The following is a 23,348-nucleotide window of genomic DNA, read 5'->3' on the forward strand; positions in this document are numbered from 1 at the left end:
TGAGGAAGCACCTAGAAACCATGGAGAGCCACCCACGTCCATTCATTCATAGAACAGGAGGGAGGACTAAGACGGGCCCTGCCCACAGAGATGGTGGTGCTGGTGGTTTGGGGAAGGGGGAGAATAGAAGGCAGATTCAAAGCATCCAGAGGGACAGATCATGGAATCGAAGCAGGGCAGGTAGCTGGACTGGGGAGGGCATCAAAGAGGAGGCAATATTTGAGGTGGGTTAGGTGAAAGGGGGCAGAAAGATGCCCTGAGACAGGAAGAAAAGGGGTTAAATGGTGAGGCATCTCCAGGTAGACAGAGGGGGAGGAGGTTCTAGCAGCAAGGAGAGGGTGACGATGGAGGCAACACCCAGAGGCCAAGCCAAGCCCTGCCTCAGACGAGGGGGCCGGCAAAGGCTCCTGGAGGGTTTGAGATTGGGAATGGCCCCATGGTTGCTGCTGGGGAGGGGTGGGAGAGAGACAGATCAGGATGCCTGTTGTTTTAACTATCAACCAATTTTGTTTAGAATTAGGCAGTGGACCAAAAAAGATTTTACCTAAATACAAACCGTGGCCAGTACAATGCAGCTGGTACCCCTATGGGCAGGTATTTCACGCTGCGCTGCCTGGGGCTTCGCCACCCCATCCCTTATGCTGCCTCCCAGGCTCCATCCAGAGGCCTGGAGTCCATTTAAATCCATTTTCTTAGAAAGAAGGAAAGGAAATCACCAGCAGTCCCACCAAGCAAAAGCCATTTTAAACTACTTTCAATGAAACAGCTCAGAAGAAATATCCTGAGGGCACACAAAGCCCTCAGCCCGGGGCTTGGCTCTGGGACAGGGCCACACCAACCCTGTCCTCTTGGTGCCCCTGCTCCCATAGGGACACAGGCCTGCAGCCCAGAGACACCATCAAAGATCGGGTCTGAGCAATGCTCGAGGTGGAGGGGCTGAGCAATTCCTCTGAGCCCCACTGGCAAGGTAGGGTAGAATTATCTCTAAATTCAGACCACTGGGTAAAGGTGACGCCAGACACTCCCCGGAAGGTTCCGTGGGCACATCCTGCCCAATCGAAGTCTGTGATTTGAGGAATGACCCATCTTCCTATCAAGGCCCTGGTTTCCTTAAAATCACCCATGTTGCACTGTCTGGGGAAGAAGACAGGCCAGCCACCTCCTACTGATAAAAATAGTGGAGCTGTTTTTAAATGGCCTGGCAGGCCAGGCTGTCATTAGCTGTGGTGCAGCGGGCAAGGGCTCCTCGTCCACTGGGACTGAGCCCTGAAATAGAAGGGGCCCGGGAATGGTGGCCAGGGCACTGGCATTTCCGGCCCCTCCAACCTGCAGTCTGCCCGGCACCCACGCAGGCCTGATGTGGCCAGCACTGGCTCTGGTGAAGCTCTGCTTCCAGCTGGGCACCGAGGCAGGGCTGGCGGGCCTCTGCAGGTGTGAGCACTGCTGGGGAGAGCACATTACATCCAGATCTGATCGTTACATTCTAATCCACTCTCCAAGTGACTCCGTGAAGGAAGAGGGACATTCGTTCGACAGACGAGGTCTGCAAGGTTAAGTAAGTACCCAAAGTCACAGAGTTCCCAGCTGGGACACAAACTCCAAAATCCCAGCTCTCCTATCACCCTAGCCCCTTTCTTCACAGTCAAGTTCAACCACTCCCTGCCTCACTCTTGCCTTGGTACTTTTACCCCTCTCCTCTCCTGCCTGGAATGCCCTCCCGTCCGCCTGACATGGCTGTGTTCAGCTTGACCCTCCAGGCCCAGGACAAGCCCCCACTCTCCTGAAGCCAGCTGTGAGCTCCGGCCCCACAGCCCACCCTTCTCGGCACCTCTGGTAAACCACGGGATAACGGCACACTCCCTCCCCACCACCCCCAGTGCTGACTCACTTTTGCCTTGGTACTTCTGCAGCAAGTGCCGGGCTGGTTGATGAGCGCTGATGCCCTAGATCATCTCATCCTGTCTCATGCTTTCACTGCCATCTAGAATCTAGGTTCTAGACAGCACACTGGTCACTCCCACATGTGTACCTGGGGCTCCAGACTTGGACATGCAATTGCCAGCTCAGGGCTTCTCAAATGTACCAAAGAAGTCCTAAACGCCCCTGCCTCGCTCTCCCAAATCTGCCCCACCCTCAGCTTTGCCCATGGTACTGGCACCTCCATCCTTCCTGCTGCTCAGGCCCAAACCTGATGCCCCTCCTTGACATCTCCCTTCCTCAACCCCACACTCAGCCACTCAGGGAATCTGGTCCTCTCTACTTCAGAACACTCCCGGAAGCTGCCCACCTCACGTCACCCTGATTCAAGCCACCCTATCTCAGACTGGCCTCCCCACCACCATCCTCGCCCTCACTCCTGCTCCTATTATCAACAGAGCACCAGAGTGACTGCTGAACATTCAGGCAGCTCCTCTGTTCCACACCCTGCACTGCCCCCACCAGCACTCTGAGTAGAAGCTGAAGTCCATGCAATCCCAGACAAGGCCCGTTCGGTCTGCCCTTCCTGCCCCCATAACCTCTGACCTTCTTTCCTTCCCCTCCCTGTCTCCTGTGTCTGCTCCTCAAACATACCAGGCAGCTCCCGCCTCAGGGCCTTTGCACTTGCCCCATTCTCTTCCTGGACTTCAGCACGGCTACCTCCCTCACTTCCTTCAGGTTTGTGTGCAAATGCCACCTTCTCATAGGCCCCTTCCTGACCCAGACCCTATGTAAAACTGTAAGCACCCCCCCACGCACACATATCAATACCTAACGCTCCATAACTTGGACCCCATATTATTTCTTGTGTGTCTGAATCGGTGGAGTGCAGGTTCCAGGGACTTTCATGTTCTGCTCATGAGGCTGCTCCAGCACCTAGCACAGGGTCTGGCATTCGGGGGGTACACGATAAATGTTTGTCAGATCAATAAATGACAAATGCTGGCATCCTGCATTTTTGTGAAGCCCCGCATCAGACTGCCTGGTATTGCCTAGATCAACCCCCTTGCTTTGCAGAGAGGGGGACTGAAGTTAAAGAGGTAACTGACCCGCCAGAGTCCATGGAGAACTGAATAGCGCAGGTTCCAGGAAAACAGGGCCCCAGAGCAGAAATGAGAGGAGCAAGAGCGGCCAGGCTCGCCCGGCCGGGTGGCTGCTGGTTGGAGCATCGTCCCACGCACCCGGGACGCTGCAGATTCGATGCCGGTCAGGGCACACACAGGAGACAGCCAATCGATCGATGTTTTTCTCTCACATCAATGCCCCCCCCTTTCCCTTCTCTTTCTTTCTAAAATCAGTGAACATCTCCTCAGGTGAGGATTAAAAAAAAGAGAAGCCAGGCTCAGGGCCGGTGTCAATGCAAGCCAGACGACACCCCACTGCTATAGTCTCCTTGTTGCCCTGCCCCCCACCGACTCAACAGAAGCAAGCATGGCCTGGTACCCCTGCCCTCCAGCTGAGGTGGGGTCCAGGCTGGGCAGACAGCAGAAGACAGTCCTCAAAGATGTCTTTAAGGGGAGGCTCCCAGACCTCAGACCAATCCTTCTTCTCAAAGTTTGAGGCCACCCTTCTCCTTGGCAGACACTGGCCCCCAAGCAACCAGCAATAACTGCTTCCAGGGGCTTTCCATGAGTCCCTGCAAACTGTCCCCACAGGTTTGTGTGGCCATGGGGCCTGAAGTACAATAAAGCTTTCTATGCCTAGTGCCCAGAAGGGAGGAAATGGCCCTCAGCCCACAGAAGGGTAATTAGTTTTCCAAAGATGTCATATTTTGTTCAGAGCTCTCAAAGTGTGAAGGGGCTAAACCTGGGGCAGTGAACTTCTCTGTGTGCCATTCATTCAACAAACATTGTGCGCCTACCCCTAGGCCAGGTTCTGAGAGTCAGAACTGACCAGACAAGGTCCCGGCCCTCAGGAGCCCACTGTCCCTGCATATAACCCAGTGAGTCAGCCTGGTGTCCCAGACCCCTACCCACCACACCCTGTATACCCCACTCCCACCTGACACCACACCCATGCTGGTGTTTACCACCTTCAAGGAAGACGAAGCAGTGGTAGTGACCACAGGCCACAAAGAAAAACAGAGGCCCAGGCAAGCCAGAGTGACTCGCCCAAGGTTGCACCAGGAGTTGCTAGCAAAGCCGGGGCCAGAACCTAGGATTCCCATCCCTGGCCCACACAGCTCTTTCAGTTGCTGGAGAAGAGTGCCCTCTCTTGGAAGAGCAACAATTGTACAAAGAACAAAAAGATACACAGAAGGGAGGGGTCAGGTTTCCCACCTAATCACACACTGGCTTATTCAACCTTCCACCAACCATCACTCCTAGACTCACATCTGCGGAGCTCTACTCCTGCCATGTGAGGCCTGGGAGTCGGGGTTTCAGAGATGAAGCCTCACCCAGCAGAACAGCGATGAGCAACAGCAAGAGGCACTTCTGGTGACAACCACAATCTTGACAGTGACAGCAGTGAGCACAGAGGCAGGGGCTCAGTCAATGGGGGGGGGGGGCGTGCTAGAGGGATGCTCAGGTTGAGATTTAAACCCTTTCCAAACCACTGACAATTCCCAACCTAATGCACACTTAGAAAGCCAGCCTGGCACACTATAGGTGCTCAATGGATGCTGGCTGTTGAATAAGCCAGGAAGGTACCACCCGAAAGTGGAAACGGTTCCAGCTTAGCCATACAATGTGAAGAAGGGAAAGCAAGAGAGGTCTCAGCTACTGATAACTTCACACACACACAGTCTCCATTCTGGCAGCCACTGACTGACCCACTTGGCTCTATTTTGGGCCGGGTGTGAGAGAGCCTTAGGAAGCAACCCTTTCCTTTGGCCATGTTTTATGTGACAGCTCACAGCATTCCAGGGCTGCTTTAATTGCACAGCCTGGGCCCCGGAGATGCATTATCTCCTGGAATGAAGTCTCCAGGGAACAGCTTTGGCCAAGCCAGAGTCTTGGAGAGACAGAGAGAGACCTCACCTGGGGCTCAGAGCCAGCGCTGTCTCACTTCATGTTTTTCTTAAGATAATAACCTTAGTCCTTGGGACACCGAGCTTGGTCTCTAACTTCTTGGCAACTCTACACCCACCCAGAGCAATACATGCATCAGGGGCTGGTGGCTCCCTTGCCCACACACTTCCTTTTTCTACCACAACAAAACTACCCCAGGCAGTGGCCCTCGTGGTGGAGGGAGAAGAAGGCAGGCTGAGAAGCTGGGAGACGGGTTCTGGTTCTGCCTCTAGCTGGTCACAAAACTCCATTAGGCCTCAGTGTCCTCCTCAGCAGAGTGGATCTAAAATCCCCCCAGCTCCTCACCAACTGCTCTGAGCACCAGAGGAGACAAAGGAAACTTCTTAGAAAACTCAAAACGTGCTGCTCACAGCTAAAGCATGACAGTCTTTGTAAAATAAACCTCAATTTGAGAACACAGGATATCTGACTTCTCTCTGTGTGGCCACCCTCACCTCAGATCTCCTGCAAACTCTTTCTGAAGGACAGACGGGAGACACATTAGACTGTTTAATACAGAACTCTTAAGATTAATGTCACCAGCCAACACTAAGGAAAAAATGCCCCTGACGTTAATGGTTCTAACGGGGCTTCCTCCAGGAGCCCTGACCTTGGTTTCCGTCACCAGTATTTTCCCTTTCCAGGCACAGCAGGAAACAACTAATTCACCAGATGGTGTCGCCAGTGTGGGCTGCTGTCCACCTCGGATTCTCCTCTGCCAGGGGCCCAGCCTTCTCATCTCTGTCCAAACTCACAAAGGGGCTTAGTTCAAAGGGCTTTCTCTTTCTTTTTGCCTCTTTTAAACACCCTGAGCATTCTGGCCCCTCACGCACACAGGGCGGTCAGGCCCCGACCCCATCTCCCCAACGCTCTATAGGGCGGAGGGGGCCTCTCTCGGCTGCAGCCCCCAGAGGCTGGGCAGCCTGGGGGAGGCCCAGGCAGAGAGAGGAGCAACGGCCGTCACACCAGGGAAGGCCTGTCTCCGTGGAAAATGTGTGTGCAGGTTTGGTCCCATACCCCTTCCACAAAACCCCTCCCCAAGCTGTACCCATGACCGAGGAGGACCCTTGTCCTCCTGCCCTCTCTCCCCTCCTCAGGCTGGAAATACTGGGCAAGTATCGTGGCTCCTTGTTCTTAGTTTTAGCCCCAGTGGGGCCTGAGATAAGCCGGGAGGTGACACTGTGCCTCTTCGTCCTTGGGAGAGGGCCTGATCTGGGAGTCAGGGTCTGGGGTCTCACTCTCCTCCTGCCATCCACCAGCTGTGTGCTCTTGGGCAAGCTCTTCCTCAAATGCAAAACTGGGGGGAGCACCACAGCCCGCACTGGTCAGGCACCACAGGGGGGCTGAGCTGGGCTGTGGGGGTGAAAGTACACAACCAGCCTGGAGTCCACACCTCTCCAGCTGGTTCTGAGGTGGCCAAAGAGATATCTGGATACCTGGGGGCTGGGGCCCTGGCCTCCAGCACTGGCCTCTAACAACTTCCAGCCTCCCCTCATGAGCCCCTGCCCACTGTCCTTTCCCAGCTCATCCCTGCCCCGGGCACCCCGACCCTGTCTAACCTGGTCTAGCTCCTCACCTGCAGGAGCCCTGGGGCTCACCGAATCCAGCGTCCTTCCCCCCAGCGTTAGAGGGCGCCTCCCACACCTCCTTGGAAGTGGGGTAAACCAAGGGGAAAGCCAGCCCTGGACCTACCTCCTGCCCCCTGACCTTGAGGAAGCCTGTCTCCCAGCAAGTACTGTACTTAGTGCAGAGGGAATGAGAGAGTCAGTATATCACTTTTGCAAATCCCCAGTGAAATAAGAAATTCAGGGGAAAAGCCGGGTGACAAGAGAGACCACAGGACCTTCTGTGCCCCCATGGAGCACACAGCACCACCCACGACTATTAGGCCAAAAACGGAGCTTAATATCTCATCAAGCCTCTGCCTCTAGCCGTCATAGGAACTTCGGGGACCCTGACGCAGGCTGAGCTACACCCAGGGTGGAATTAGCAAGACCCAGGTGCTGGATGGCCAGCAAGACAATGCAGTTATCTCAGCAAACGTACTTCCAGGGAAGGAAGGAGAACTGTTCTAGATTCAGCACGACTCAAGGGCCACATCAACCAAATGCGATTGGGGATTTTTTGGATCCTGATCCAAACGCAAAAAGACTCTGTGAGACCAGTGAGGACACGTCAACACCGACAAGGTATCGGATGGTGACACAAAACTAGTGTTATGGCTGTGATAACGATGTTACGATGATCCTTTTTAAAAGATCCCCACGCCCGGCCGGGCGTGGCTCAGCAGTTGAGCGTCGACCTGGGATCCAGGCGATCCCGGTTCGATTCCTGGTCAGGGCACATGCCCGGGTTGCACGCTCGATCAATGATTCTCTCATCATTGATGTTTCTATCCCTTCCTCTCTCTGAAATCAATAAAGACATACCTAAAAAAAAAAATCAGCCTACAGAAACGACCCACATGGATGAAAGCAATGTGCACGATGACAGTCACTCCGTCATCCCGCCCAGAGAGCAGGAAGCAATCGAAGGGCCACGTTATGGCAGCGGCAACGGGACATCGGGGCACTTCCACTCGACGGCATATTATGCCCACATCAAATACGATGACGTAAAGGCTCTTCAGCAAACAGGAAAAAACATCATGAGCTGAGGCTATTTATTAATTTGCCTCCCCTTGTTCCTACTAGAATATAAGCTCAGTACAGCTGCATCCACTGGTCTGTCCCCAGACATGGTCGAGCACAGAGCAAGCACCAGTAAGCCCGTGCAGGCCGAGCACGTTGACACATGTGATCATCCAGGTGAGCAAGCGGGCATCCTGTGTGCACACCGTGATCACACCTACGAAAGGAAGTATGTGCAGGAACACAAAGGCCGGAAAGAAAAGTCAAACATGAAAGCATCACTGGGCAGGCGGGGGCCAGGAGGCTGGGCAGTGGCCCAGCATGGTCTCCACAGCAAGCCACACACGTCCTCCTCCCTGTGTGGGGCCTCGCCATGCAGATGAGATTTTGCCATTCCGAGCTCTCCTTTATGATCCACACAGAGAAGTGATCACTCTCCGACTCCTCTCTGCCAAAGGCCCTGGAACAGTTTTATTGCTGGAAGAAGCACAAACGCCAAGTTCCAGGAGCTGTTTTCTTAATTGCTTATTAAAGTGTAACTTGACTGCTGGACCTGGCGGGGCCAGGAGAGGGAAATGCGCTGTCTGGGGGCTGTGGGAGGCGCGGAGCAGAAAGCTGAGGAGCTGCGCTGTTGAGGCTTTCAGAATCCAAAGGCTGTTGACTCCTGGGAGGAAAACTTCAGATGGGCAGAATGTGGGCTAGATCTGGAATGTTCCTAGGCAAATGGAGCCAATGTAGGTGGTAAATCCCACCCGAGCCTGGGCTCAGGTCCAGTTCCATCCAGTGGTCCCAGAGGTCCCACCAGGCCAAGGAGGTACCCGGGCCTGCTCCAAGGGGACAACTGCAGGCTCCACTGGAGGTCCCCTGAGGACTTCCAGTTTGAAACCAGAGGGCAGGGGTTTAACAAATAAACAGCCAAATACCAGGGTTGAGACAGCTGCCAATTTCCAGAGGGGTCAGTCCATCAGAGGGAAGTGGCAGAGGGAGCAGCTGCCTCTGGACCCTCAGCAAGCCCCACAACTCATGAGGCAGCATGGACTGGACTTCGGGTCAGGGGCGATGCGGTCAGGGGAGGGGCTTGGGGCCAGGAGTGAGGATCTTTGCCTCTGATACCTGCTCAGCCATCAACTCACACTGGGACCTGGGAAACCTGTTCTCCCATTCATCTGTAAACAGAGGGTCATGTGCTCTCTAAGTCCTTTAGCACTAAAATCTTTGGGTCTATACAGGGATTTTGAAACTCAGAGGCACATCTCAGGACACTCTGGTCCTACAATGATCCTAGGAGCCCTCCCAGGCATTGAGCCCTTACTGTGTGTCATCCAAGCCCTGGGATTCCAGTTCCTTGTGTCCCTCCCACACACAGCCCCACCAAGAAAGCAGCATTAGTCCAGCCTGCCAGGTGGGGACACAGTGGTCAGAGAGAATGGAGAGAGCCCTGTCGAAACCCAGCTCCTTCCAACCCCCACATCCATGTTCCTTCTGCCAACTGGCCTGAAACAATCTAACCTGTTGCCTTCCCTAGGCAGGGATTGACACCGAGGCGTGTCAACCATAATAAAGTCCATCCCAGGGTACACACACACACACACACACACACACACACACACTGAGCTGGCCAGATGCCCTTTCTAATCTGGAGGCAGCTGGGACAGCTCAGATCACCCTGACCTTAGGCAGGACGTGGGCTCGGGGTCCAGCCAGGCAGCAGAGGCATTCTGCCTTTCTAGTTAAAGGAGACAGTGGCCTAGTCGCCAAAAGCTGTGATTCCCAAATCCAGGTCCATGGTCAGTCTCACAGGTCCACAGGAACTCAGAAATATAAATCTTTTCAAGGACTGTCCTCTAGTCTGAGATAACACCCACTCTACTTTTCTGGTACTAAAATATATTTTCCTTTATGAAGTCCCAACCATATTAGATGGTAAGTGGGTTTTTTAAAATTTTTGCTTCTTTCTTGCCTTCCTTCCTTTCTTTAAAGCAGACACATTTAACAAGGTTACACACTGGCAACCCTAGAATGGCCCTCCCCATTTTAAACCAGTCTGTGAAATCCCTACTGGGACTGAGGTCACTTTCAGTTCTTTGTTCTCCAACAGCACTTCCAGGAGTCCAAGATTAGATGATCCCTAAGATTAGTGTCCTTATAAGAAGAGACACCAAGGAGCCCTACCCTCCCTCCCTTTCCCTCTCTCTGTCCACACACATGCTCCAAAGAAAGGCCATGTGAGGGCAGCTGTTCTTGAGCCAGGATGAGAGCCCTCACTAGAAATTGCATCAGCCAGAACCTTGATCTTGGACTTTTCAGCCTCCAGGACGGTGAGAAAATAAATGTCTGTTGTTCCAGCCATGCGATCTGTGGTATTGTCATGCCAGCCCGAGCTAGCTAATACATTTGTCATAACCTCCCTTCCTCTCTATACTTCAGTCTCCCCATCTGTAAAAGTGAAAGAGTAACATTCTAGGAGGCCAGTATCACCCAAATGCCAACCAGACAAAGACATCATAAGAAAAAAAGTACAGATCAATATCTCTTATGAGTCTGATGCAAAAAATCCGCAACAAACCAAATGTAGAAATAAGTAAAGATCACTCGCCATGACCATGTAGGATTTATTCCAGGAATGGTAGGTTGGTTTAAAATCCAAAAATCAATTAACATAATACACTATACCACCAGAATAAAGGGCAAAAACTATATAACCATCTCAATAGACAAAGAAAAGTATTTTAAAATATTTAACATCTACTCATGAAAAAAAACACTCAGGCCCTGGCCGGGTGGTTCAGTTGGTTGGAGTGTCGTCCCAAGCACCAAAAGGTTACAGGTCTGAATCCCAGGGAGGCAATGGATTGATGTTTCTCTCTCACATCAGTGTTTCTCTCTGTCTCTCCCTCTTCCTTCCTCTCTCTCTAAAATCAATACAAACATTTTAAAATAAATAAATAAATGGCACCCATATTGGAAAGGAAGTAGTAAAACTATATTTGTAGGTGACATGATCTTGTATATAGAAAATTCTAAGGAACTCACTAAAACAAACAAGTATTAGAACTAATAAATAAGTTTAGCAAGGTTGTAAGATAGATCAACATACAAATATCAATTGTATTTCTATACCATAGCAATGAACATGCAAAAAAGTGAAGTAAGAAAATTAATTCTATTTATAGTAGCATAATGCAATAAAGTAGGAATAAATTTAACAAAAGAAGTGCAAGACTTACACTCTGGGAACTATAGAACATCGTGTAAGAAATTAAAGAAGACCTAAATTAATGGAAAAACGTCTCAAGTTCATGGATCAGAAAAGTGACTGTTGTTAAGATGGTAATACTGCCCAAACTGATTTACACATTCAGTGCAATCCCTACCAAAACCTCAGCTGGCTTCCCTGCAGAAATTGACAAGGGCAGTGCCTGACTGGGAGAACCAGCACCATCTAGAAGTCTGCTAAACATCCAGCCCCACAGAATCAAAACCCCAGGGGTGGGGCCCAGCAGCATGCATTTTAACAAGCCTCCAGGAGACCCTGAAGCTCACTAAAGTAGGGGACCCCTGCTTAGAGGACGTGGTGTTCTCAACCTTGCCTGTACATTGCAATCACCTAGGGAATTTTTTTTAAAGACCCATACTCTGGTCCCTAGCAGACCAACGAAATCAGACTCTCGGGGGATGGAGTTCAGTAATGGGTACTTTTTAAAGCTCCCAGGTGAATCTATTACTCAGCCTGGGTGAGAAGGACTGCATCAGAAGGTATCTCAGGCCCCTAAGTTCTTCAGCATCTTCAGAGTTTGGCCCAAATTCAGCTCCCTGACGCCACCTGGTGGCGACACTGAGAAATAACTACACAAAGGTCAGCACCAACACCATCCTGGCCTTTGGAATGGGGGGGTGGTGAGCATGGTGGGGAGGGCGGAGGGCCCTCCACTGACTCTGCTTCCTGCTTCCTCATTAAAACACTCCACAACCCAAAGGCAACAGGCGCATCTACTGCTAAACACAGCCCCAGCCACACCACCCTTCCCTCTCCACTGCCAACAAAGTTAGAGCAACTTACCCATCCAGCCTCATCTCTGACAATGTCCAACACAACTGCGCTCATAGGCACCAAAGCATCTTCCTCTCAACTTACTTTGCACCTCTTCCTGGCTTCTGCCCATGCAGCTCTTCCTGCCTGAAGTGCTTTCCCCAGCTCTCATTTACATTGGGATTGTTCCAAGGTCAGCTCTGTGGGACCTCTCCTCGCTCCCCTTAGTGGTCCCTCCTCCACTCCTCTGTGTGCCTCACAATGGACATCCATGGCTGCAGAGCTCAGAGGAGGGGGGCCTATCAGCTCTGGAGGTGAGGGTGGGAGGGGATACCTAGAATGCCTAAAGGCACTTAAGAGCTAGCAGGGCTGGGAAGAAAGGGATGTGGGGAGGACTCTGACAGAGTGCGGCCAGTGTGAAATGGGGGACTTCTGATGCTTTGAAGCAGGACTAGGCATCCCTTTCAACCACTTGAGCTCGCAGCTACAGAGAGAACTAGAAGCTTCAATTCCCTACCCTCTCAGTATCCTTTGAAAGCCAGAGGAGCTCAGTCTCTTGGTTCATGGCTGCCACCTGGTGGCAGCATACCATACTACTATGAAGACCCAAAAGACAAAAAGAGAATCTAGCTGGGGCCTTGGGGAAAACTAGTCCATCTTTCAAATTCAATAAAGTCCATTTTCTAAAACTCCTTAACCACCCCACATTTGGCAGCTCTTCCAACTGACCTCTGACCTTGAGTATAGCCTGACCCCAGATGCCCTGCCCCCAGTCAAGTACTCACCCAATGCCCCAGTCATGGTCTGAGCCATGACCCTGAGCAAAGTCTGGCCTGGATCAGCCATTTCACCAAGGTGTGCCCGGATGCAGGCAAAGCACGAAGCTGGCTTGGAGTAGCCCCTTTCCCTGCAGGGGCCACAGCAAAAGCTGTCCTTGGGAATTGCTACCAGCAGCAGACAATACAAGATTGGCACCCATGGCGATGCCCACTCACTTCAGGCACAGTCTTCTTGAAGCCCCTCATTCCCCCCAGAGCTGCCCCTTCCCACTCCAGCACCTTCTTCTGCCCCAGCAGCCAACCAAATTTACTGGGCTGGAGAAGAACAGAATTAGGCAGGTCAGTGTGCTCCACACAGAGCCCAGAGGCCACAAAGCCCAATGCCCAGGGCTGCTTGGCAGGTTACATGACTGGGACAGGGGGACCATGTGTGACAGGCCCTGGGCACCATGGCCACCAAGAGGATACAATTTTTCTAAATAGGCTGAAAATCTGAATTTTTACATGAAATCGGGACTTTTATAGAAACCATCTGCCATTAACTGCTGACCTGCTGGTTATCAAACAGCCACTCTCCAGGACCACAGAGTGGCCGCATCTGTCCCCAGGGCCCCATGACAGAAACTGGAGGGCTGATGCCTGGCACCACAGGGAATCGGGACAGGGTTTCGTTCTGGCTGGCCACATACTTGGGTCCCAGGGCTGCAGGAGCTGTTGAATCCTCTGAACAGCACCCCACCAAGTGTTCCAGAACGAAGCTGGGGGAGTTGGGGCCGAGCATGTCTCCATTTAGGGGATCACCTCCACTTCCAGAAGGATGAGGAGTGACTGAAAGTCGAGGAGGCTCCTGCGGGACCCCAGCCATCTCCCAGCCACAGCGGCCACGCCCTGGGCTGTGCGCCCAGGTTGAGGGGCTCACCTGGCGGTAGGTGCAGATGATGATCTCCCGCAGGTGGTAGTGCATGGGCGTCATGGTCTCGCTGACCGTGTCCAGCGCCGCGTCCACCTCCTTCTTCACGCGGTACCCGTCGGGCAGCAGCCGGACCACCTTCATCACCACCTGGGCCAGAGGAAGGGGGCTGAGCAGAGAGGACACCGAGCTGGCAGGTGCGGCCTCCGCCTCAGCGCGGGCGCACCCGCACCAGGCCCCCTGGCCTCGAGGCGCAGGCCCCGACCGCAGAGCCTGTCCGCTGGCTTCAGGCGGAGTCGGGAGCATGGGGATTCCTGGACACGAGGCCAGGGCTCCCAAGGTGCTTATTTTTCTAGGCGGAAACCTTGCTTCAAACAAAACCTCATCCAGGCCCTAATCTATAATACAGATAGCTGTCACGTAACGGGCTGGGGGGGTGAGGAGGGGTATATGATGAGTCTACGTTGGGGCCCACTGCTTTCACCCCGCAGCGGCCACCATGCACTTTGGGGACATCCAGCTATGGGGAACTCAGGTGGACACCACTCATCTGATATAAGCCCCCCTTTACTCCTAGGGAAACTGAGGCCTGTGAAGGTCACTCTGTAGGGCAGGCTCTTCCCCTGTCATCCCTCCCTACCACACCCCTGTGGATCTCCCTGAAAATCTGTTGACCAGGCACCCCCAGGGCCAACACCAATCCAGGCTTCCACCACCTCCCATCCCACTGCGGCAGCCCTGCCTCCTCCCTGAAGGAGGGCTTATGAAAATATAAGTGGGAGCACATCCCATTTGTAGACTCCCCAGCTTCAGTGTCTTCATGGGTCCCTTGCACGCAACATAAAATGAGATTCCCCAGGTCTACAAGGCCCCTGGCCCACCTGCCTCCTGCCTCACTCATAACCCTCCCAGCAGCACAATGCCTGCCTGGAGCCTCTCAGTGCACCCCCACAACACCCCACACGGTCCTTTCTGAGCTCCGCAGGAGAGGCCTTTCCACTGAGGAGGGCTCTGAACAAAAGGACAGAAACCCGACCTAACTCTTCTCTCCATCTGGCCACTGCTTGCTCACAGGGCCCATTGTCCCCACCTCCACAACTAGGTCCCCGCTCCTGAGTGTTGCTCAGAAAGCACAGGCCCCAGGCCAGCAGGGGTGGAGTTACAGGTGAGAGTGGGAGGAAAGGACTCATAGCCTGGGAGGACTGCTAACGGGCTCAGGCTACAGGGAGAGGCTGCCGCCCCTGCCTGATACCAGGCTCTGGGTCTACACCTCACTTGAGAGCAGTGCAAACCACAGGCAGGCCCCCAGGAGGGCACAGGGTCAAGAACTGTGTCCCACAGGAAGCTCCCAAGGCAGAAAGCTGCAGTTTTTTCAAACTCAATGAATAGAGCTCCAAGCCTCTCCCCTTAATTGCTCCTCCCCAGGAATTCTTCATCTCCTTGGCTGTCACCACCACCTGCTAGAAACCCAAGCTCATCCTGGGTGCCTTCCTTGCCCCACGACCTACCAGTGAGAACTGAGCTGCTCCTGCTTGTCCCACAGCCACCTCCTCACTCAGGCCCCACCTCTCCTCTCCACTCCCTGCTCCACACAACTAGCCCCCAGAATGAGAGTCTGATCATGACCTCCTCTGTCTCCCCGCTAGCCTCAAAGTCAAGGTCAAACACATGGTGTAGCCAGCCCTCCAGGGTCCCCATGATCTAGGTCCCCTCACCTCAGCCCCAGTCCCAGTCCCTTTCGTTCTTGACAATCAGTCTTAAACAGCTCCTGCCCTTTCCAGACCCCCTCTTTTGCACATTTGATCTCCTCTGCACACTAATCTTCCTCACCCATAAACTCACTCATCTTTCTAAAATGTATTCTAATGTCACCTCCTCCGTGAAGCCCTCCTGGGCTCCTCCAGCTGCACCCTCAGCCCTCAGAACCGATGTCTATTCCAACCCTCTTCTTATTCTATTAGATACTTCCCACCAGACTATGGGTTCAATAGGCCCAAACCAGTAGCAAAGGAAGCTGGTCTGGACAGGAGAATGTCTTAGGATGGGTGAGGACAGGGGTATAGAGGCATCTTCAGGTCAAATAATGTAATTTTGGGACACAGGTTCTGAGGTCCACTACCTGGCTTGTACTCCGGCCCCATCACCTCTCTGATACGGCTCTAGAGGGATGAGCTTAGCTCCCTGTGCCTCGGTTTTCTCATCTGTCAACAGGGAGTAGCAAGGGCACCTAATTCTTGGGGGCCGTGAGGGGTGAAGAGGCGAGTGAGCGCAGCTCTTGGCAAAATGCTGGGGGTGAGTATCACATCTGAGGGACTGACACGAAGGCTAAGGATTCGACTTGGAAACAAACCCTTACATGTATGGTCAAGTGATTCTTGACAAGGACGCAAGGCCATTCAATGGGGAAAGAACATTCTTTTCAACAAATGGTGCTGGGAGAACTGGATGTCCACATGCCAAAGAATGAACTGGAGCCCTCGCCTCCACCATATACAAAAATTAATTCCAAATGGATCAAAGACCTAAATACAAGAGCTGAAACTATAAAACTCTTAGAAAAAAAAACAGGAAAACCTTCGTGACTCTGCATTTGACAATGACTTCTTGGCTATGACACCATATGCATAGGTAACAAAAGAAAAGATAGACAAATTCAACATTAAAATTTAAATGTTTGCAAAAAAAAAAAAAAAAGACATTATCAACAGTGTAAAAAGGCAATCCACAGAATGGAAGAAAATATTTGCAAATCACATATCTGATAAGGGATTGATATCTAGAACATATAAAGAATTCCTACATCTCAACAACAAAACCACCCAAACCAAAAACAGGCAAAGGACTGGAGAGACATTTCTCCAAGAAGATATACAAGTGGCCAAATAGCACATGAAAAGATGCTCAACACCAGTAATTATTAGGAAAATGCAAACCAAAACCACAATGCAATACCACTTCATACCCTCTAGGATGGGTATTACAAAAAAAATAGAAAACCGAGTGTTGGCAGGGATGTGGAGAAGCTGGAACCCTTGTGTTTTGCAGGTAGAAATTTAAAATGGTGCAGCTACTGTGGAAAACAATAGGGCAGTTCCTCAAAAATTAAACATAGAATTACCATATGACCCAGCAATTCCACTTATAGAATGGAAAGCAGAGACTCAAACAGATATTTGTTCACCCAGCAGCGTGTTCATAGCAGCACTATTCACAACAGCCAAAAGGTGTCCATCAGCCCTGGCTGGTGCGGCTCAGTAGGTTGGGTAACATCCCATGCACCAAAAGGCTGCCGGTTCAAGTCCTGGTCAGGGCACACACCCGGGTTGTGGGCTCAATCCCCGGTAGAGGCATGCAGGAGGCAGTGATCATGTTTTGCTCTCACACTCTCACATTGATGTTTCTCTCTCTCCCTCTCCTTTTCTGTCTAAAAATCAATAAAAATTTTAAAATCTTAAAAAAGAAGTGTCCATCAACAGATGATGCATAAACAAAACATGGTATATGCATACAATGGAATATTTGTCAGTCTTTATAAGGAAGGAAATTCTAATACATGCTCAACATGAATGAACCTTGAAGACATTATCTTAAGTGAAATACACCGGACACAAATGACAAATACTTATTAAGTACTATATTAGAAGTGATTCTGCTTATATGCAGTATGTATGTAGAATAGTCAAATTCATAGAGATAGAAAAGAGAACAGTGGTTGCCAGGGGCTGGGGAAGGGAGGAATGGGGAGTGACTGTTTAATGCGAACAGTCAGTTTGGGGTGAGAAGTCCTGGATGGTGGTGCTGGTTGTGCAACAGTGAGAAGGCACTTAATGCCACAGAACTGTGCACTTAAAAATGGTTAGAATGGCAAATTTTATGTCATACGTATTTTACCACAACAAAAAAATAAAAAGAGAATCAGTGAATCAGCCAGGAAAAGAAAGAGAGAAGAGGTTCGGGTGAAGGAACAGCATATGCAAAGGCCCGGAAACTGAAAGTGCTTGGTGAGCTTGAGGACCTGTATGGAAGCCAGGTGACAGGACAGCAGGGAGGGGAACGTGGCGAGGCTGGTCACAGTGCTGACACCAGGCCAACTCTGAGCTCCACACTCCCCACCTGCAAGAGGGAGACATTGCCACCTACTTGCATGGTGTCGGGGAAGACGGCATGTGGCAGGAATACAATACATGGGTGACTAAATCGGCAATGTTAGTGGCTGTCCATCCAGTGCCCTGGGCTGAAATGGGGATGGGGTTGGGAAGGCTAGCATCCCGCGCCAAGGTCACCAACCACAGCTGTGTCCCAGGTGCCTATGAGAGGGTTGTCAATGCTACCCAGACAGATGGTGGCCAGTAGCCTCCCCCAGGGCGCACAGTAGCCCAGCAACACGGTTAGGCAGAATGAGGGGGGCCCAGCCCTTCATCCCCAGTGGTCATCTGCCAGGGCCCCAGGGCCAAGCTGCCCTGTGCCTTGGTTTGCTCATCTGTGAAATGGGAACAGAGAAGTACTGATGTGTTGAGGTGAAAGAGGCAACAGCATTAAGAGCTCTGAAAATACCCCCAGACCTGCCAGCAAGACAGGTGTCCTCCAGGGACCCTATAGGGCATACTCACCTCAAACTCCCCTTTGGTGAATTTGGCATCAGGCACACTCACGAGCTCCTCCTCGACCACCTCGGGGAAGCCCTGAGGGACAGCAGCTGCTGGGGTGGGGAGCACTCCTACCAGGGCTGTACCTCTCCCTCCTGCCACGAGCCCCTTGCCAGGGGTCTGCCAGCCCCATTTGCCCTCTGCCCAGATGGGCACACCAGGCATCATCTCTACCCCCACACCCTCCTGGCATAGCCAGTATCCCCAGGGACCAAGGGCCCACACTGCCTGGGAAGACCACTGTCCTCACACGAGGCCTCACATACTCGGATGTGCCAGAAGGCGAGCACAGCCACCACCATGGCCGTCGTGGTCCGGCTCTGGCCACTGAGGCAGCTGAACACAAAGCCGGTGCCCAAGTCCTTGGCGAGGGCGGCCCGCAGGACCTCAAGCAGCCGGTCAAAATCCTGCATGGGGAGACCAAGGTCTGAGTCAGTGGGTGGTCCTGGCTGCACAGACTCCCAAGGTGGCCCACCCCCGAAAAGGGAGGGCTCACCCCATGCAGGCTCCGTGTCAAGCTCACAACCTGTATACACACACTGAACTCACTGCAGTACGCAAGACCACATGCATGTAAATAGCCCCATGTACAGCATGATCTCCACCCCAGGACCAGGACCGGACATTTGATCAGACACACTCACAAACCTGGGGCTCCTGTTGCCCACAGCCCACCAGGCAGCACATGCACATGTGCACACACGCACATGCATGGACCCCCTGTTCTACTGCCCACCCTAGATGGACCCAATCCAGACCCCAGCCTAAGGGCAGTCTCGACCTCAGTGGATCACTACAGCACACGGCCACCAGGTGGTGACAAACTACAGACAACCAGACCCACAGAGCAAAGTGAGACAGGAAATCTAAGCCCCATCACCATCTATCACCCAGAACGTATCATAGGCCCTGCGTCCACTGCGAAGACCCACACGGACATGGCACCCAAACAATGGATGTATCACAGGCACACAGCCACCCTCACATAATATATGCCAGACACACACCACACCGATGCATCCACGTGCTTTAAAGACACACTACACAGACACATACAGACACAAAGACACTTACATCACAAACCTACAGATGCCACATGCACACAAATACCCTCAGTCACACACAGCATCCCACAACACCCTCCTCCACAAACCCCGGACATACCACACCACACAGTTCCCCAAAAGACACACTCTCCACACTTGTCCCCCAGTAAAGGTAAGATATACAACACAGACGCCATTAAAATAACACACAACACACACATACACACACTCCACAATGACACCCACACCCACTCCAGTCCCCCAACAGACACAGTGGACATGCTCACCCCCGCCATACACATCTACAACACAATAAACACATGTACACACACACACACACACGTGCACGCTAATACCAAGCTTGAAGAAAAGTGGATAAACCAGCTGAGCCAAAACTAAAACCCTGTGGAATAAGCTCCCAGTCCCTCAGCAGAGATGTGGCCATGGCCAAGGCCCAGGCCAGCGGGGGAGCGGACAGAGGCGCCTCTCCCTCCCCAGAGGCCTTGCCTGCCTGGCCCCCTCACCTCCTCGCGGGGGGCACAGAAGTCTGGCACCGGGATGCGGTGGTAGGTGAGGCCAGGGCAGGCCCCGCGGTGCTGGCTGAAGACCTCCTGCATGGTGAGGCATGTCTGGAACCTGTGGGTCCGTGGGCCCTCTGCGCCTGGGGGAGGCATGCTCAGGTGGGCCTTCAGCTGGGTCTCCAGGTTCTAGGGGAGGATGTGACAGAGGGCACAGGCCACTGAGGCAGCCCCCAGGCCAGACCTGAAAGACCAGAGTCTGCTATGGCCAGGACCGGCCCTGGATTCCGGACCCCTGCCTGCCCCTTCCTGAACCTGAGGGATCATAAACCAGACCCAGAACCAGGAAGGTGGCCATAGCAGGAATCTTGAATCATCCACTCCCTGGGTGGATAAACCACCTGAGCCAAATCTAAAACCCTCCTGGGGGCCTCAGTTTCCCCACCTGTGTAACAGGAGTATGGGACCTTCTAAAGACCCTCCCAGGCCAATTCTCCAGAAGGCCTCCAAGGTAAGGGAGTGTAGAAGGCAGAAGGGCCTCACCTCCAGTTGGTCAGTGGTCATGGGGGGCCCCAGCCTCCGCAAGCTGTGGGTGTGCCCATCACACTCCAGCACAGCCTCTTCCCGCAGGTTGACCCAAACAACCTGCCGCAGCTTCCTCTTGGCATCAGTCAAGTAGGCCAGGATACTCCCCAGGGCCTGGAGGGACAGGAGGGCCTTCAGCAAAAGGCCTCAACCCTCCCCTCTCGCCACCCCACAAGTGGACCCAGGCCGCTGGGGTGATCACCTTGGCACTGGGCTGGGCTGTGCCATAGATGGGCATTCGAGACACTCGCCGGAAGTTGGCCACATCCATCTCTTTGATGGTGCTAAGTGCGTCTGGGGAGATGAGATCGTCCGCCCCCTGTGGGGAGAGCAGCAAGCGTGGGACAGCAGCCACTGAGAGGTTCAGAGCCAGCCCAAGAAGGGCAATGGAAGGTGGGACCAGCCCTTCACACTCAGAGCTTCATCGCTGCCCTGGTGAGGAGACCAACGGTGCCCATTCTCCAGATGAGAAGCTGGTGGCAAAGACTCTAGAACTAGGTCTCCTGACTCCCTGCCCAGACCACTTCGTTGTGAGACTGAGGAAAGGGAACCAGAACAGTGGCCAAAGCTACACCTGCTTCTTGGACCTGAGAATGACCCCATCACGCTCGCAAGAAGATTCCACCACCCCACAGGCTGTCACCCCCTTTGCCTCTTGTGAGGGCAATGCTTACCCAAACCCCGCAGGACTCAAGGACCAGCCCCCACACATCCCCACTTCTCCAGAAAGACAGCCACACTCACCAGGGAGCCCTTGGAGATGAGGTCCCCAGGGGCCACAGGCCCTGCTGAGCTCAGCGTCACAGGCAGGCGGTACAGCTCCGGGTGGGCACACAACCAGCGGCTGAAACTGAGGGCAAAGGCCAGCAGGTACTGCAGCCCGAGGCAGAGAGATGGGAGTTCAGGGGTGCAGAGCCACCCTGAACTCTCCCTGCCTGGCCCAGGGTGGGGGAGCCCCAAGAGACACCCATGATGGCCCAGGGCAGGGAAAAGAGGGTGGGGAGCACGGATCAGGACATCCTAAGCAAGATCTTTCTGGGCCCCGATGCCCAGGCTAAGGATACAGAGATGGGGCCCAGGGGAGAGAGGTGGACCTCCCTTTGCCTGACCTACTCAAGGACAACCCACTCTCTGGGTCTCTCCTTGCGTCCCCCACACCTGCCTTCCTCTGGAACCAACACACATGTCCCTTACTCTCCTCCCCAGTTCTACGGGGGTCCTAGTTGACCCCATGGCTGTCATTGTGGTGGGGAGGCTGGAGGGGTCCCAGGAGAAGAGGCAAGAGTCCACTTATCCCCCTGCGCCACCTGCTCGTGCAGATAGTAGTTAAACAGGATCAGGTAGAAGTATCTCTCCAGGCTCTGAAGCGCCCTCTGCCGGGCACTGTGCTGGCTGCTGCTTTCCTGAGAGGAGGGAACGGAGAGGGAAGGGAGAAAGGTAAGGATGGGGCTGCTCTGGCCAAACAGCCCACCCTAGGAAGGGCAGGAGTTAAGCCTCAGAAATCCCCAGAAGACAATCTACCTCTCCCTTCATAACACAGTTCTGCCAGGCTGGAAATTCTTCCAAGGATCTAACCCGTGGAGTAGGGAGAGCTACAGTGATTACAGGGCAGGCACTACAGTTCTCAGTGCAGGGTCTGCCTCCCCCACAGGTTCAGAGCCCCGAGTTAGGGTGGAGCTCCCCGAATGCTCCAACACCACCCATCAGGGCAGCACACCTCTGTGCTGAAGCAGCGAGGATATCAACTCTCTTCCCTGAGCCAGAGGCCCTGACTTCTCTGAGCCTGTGATTCCCTATAAGAAAACAAAAGGCCCTCATGACAGCTCCAAGGGGCCACAATCATTACCCCTATTTTGCAGAGGGGAAACTGAGGCTCAGAGAAATGAAATGGCTTGCTCAAAGTCACAGAGCTGGGTCCCCAAACTAGTGTCCTAACCCAAGCCCAGCACCTCTGGGTGGGGGGCTGTTAGAGAGGGTATGAATCCCTAGGGTCCCTCCCTCAGCCTTCAGACATCAGGGTTCTCCTGCTGCGTCTGTACCACCCTCCGGAGGGTAAGGGAGGTGGGTACAGGCCCAAAAGAAAGGTCAGACCCTTTGATTAAGTTTAATTCCATCTTTGGGAATCCAGGCCAGAGGTCGGCAAACTTTTATTTCTATAAAAGGCCAAACAGTAAGTATTCTAGGTTTGAGGCTGCACAGTCTCTATTTCAACCCCGCCCCTGCAGCACAAGAGAGCCAAAGACAGTGCATAATGAACAGTCCAGACCATGTCCCAGTAAAACTTATTTACAAAGCAGGTGGTCGCTGGATTTGGCCTGTGGGCCTCAGTGCCAGACCCTAATCCAGACAAAGGGGGAAAATCCTAAATGCATAAAAGACTCATTTTCACGAAGCTGCTTGACACAAAAGTGTTGACATGGATAAGGAAGGAACTGGAAGTGGCTCAACCGTCCAACAAGAGGAGCCTGTTAATAAATCAAGGCCAGTGACGTGCTGGGAACACCTGCTGTATCAGGCCCCCTGCTAAGTGCTTTATATGGATCTTATCTGACCTGCTCTTCACAACAGCCCTATGGGGTCATTATCATCAGTGGCCCCATTTTGCAAGTGGGGGAATGAGGCACAGAGCAGTTAAGCAGGTTGCCCACATCCACACACCTGTACGTGGCAGAGCCAGGACAGGAACCTGGGCCATGGTGTTCTTATCCTATCACGCCAGTGATGGCTGAACCATGCAATGATCTTAAGTTACACAGCCGGCAAAATTCTCAGTGACAACAACCAGGTACAGACGGGGGAAAGACAGAACGAAATAAGCAGGATGCAAACTACGTACCGGGGCGGCTACACAAGAACATCATAACCATGAAAAACGAGGGAAGTCAGCCCTAAGTGCTCGCAGCGGCTATGCTGGGACTCTGAGTAATTGTTTCCTTCTCCAGTTTCTCAATTTTCCATAATATAATATTGCTTTTAGAAGATGTTTTTAAGTGTTAAAGAAGAAAAAGGCCCCGCAGGCTTAGATTCTTTCCATGCACTGTTTGCAAACACTGTCAAGCAATCTCCTCTCCCCAAAGTGTGGGGACAGGCCTGCTGAGACAGCCCAGAGCCCATCACGCTTCCAGAAGCAGCGGGCTGGACCAAACCCCGGCCTTCCCGAAGAAACACCACGGTTTTATTGGAGGAGGGAGCCAGGAGCAGCCTGGGAAGTATCTG

General features: G+C 53.0%; 1 protein-coding gene across 4 annotated transcripts in view; it reads right to left on the reverse strand.

Annotated features, from left to right (window-relative positions):
• PALD1 (phosphatase domain containing paladin 1) overlaps nucleotides 1–23,348 on the reverse strand; it is a 75,303-nt gene that overhangs the window by 6,349 nt on the left and 45,606 nt on the right. For all 4 annotated transcript variants that reach the window (XM_016198341.2, XM_087824369.1, XM_016198340.2 and 1 more), the window contains exons 11-18: nucleotides 21,440–21,535; nucleotides 20,877–21,005; nucleotides 20,335–20,451; nucleotides 20,091–20,246; nucleotides 19,554–19,736; nucleotides 18,250–18,390; nucleotides 17,948–18,019; nucleotides 13,347–13,487 (exon numbers count right to left, since the gene is read on the reverse strand). In XM_016198341.2, coding sequence (XP_016053827.2) covers nucleotides 13,347–13,487; nucleotides 17,948–18,019; nucleotides 18,250–18,390; nucleotides 19,554–19,736; nucleotides 20,091–20,246; nucleotides 20,335–20,451; nucleotides 20,877–21,005; nucleotides 21,440–21,535 — 1,035 coding nt within the window. The remainder of the gene's footprint in view (nucleotides 1–13,346; nucleotides 13,488–17,947; nucleotides 18,020–18,249; nucleotides 18,391–19,553; nucleotides 19,737–20,090; nucleotides 20,247–20,334; nucleotides 20,452–20,876; nucleotides 21,006–21,439; nucleotides 21,536–23,348) is intronic.

The sequence above is a fragment of the Miniopterus natalensis genome, chromosome 14, assembly GCF_054644295.1.
Source record: "Miniopterus natalensis isolate mMinNat1 chromosome 14, mMinNat1.hap1, whole genome shotgun sequence".
Classification (NCBI taxonomy): Eukaryota; Metazoa; Chordata; class Mammalia; order Chiroptera; family Miniopteridae; genus Miniopterus; species Miniopterus natalensis.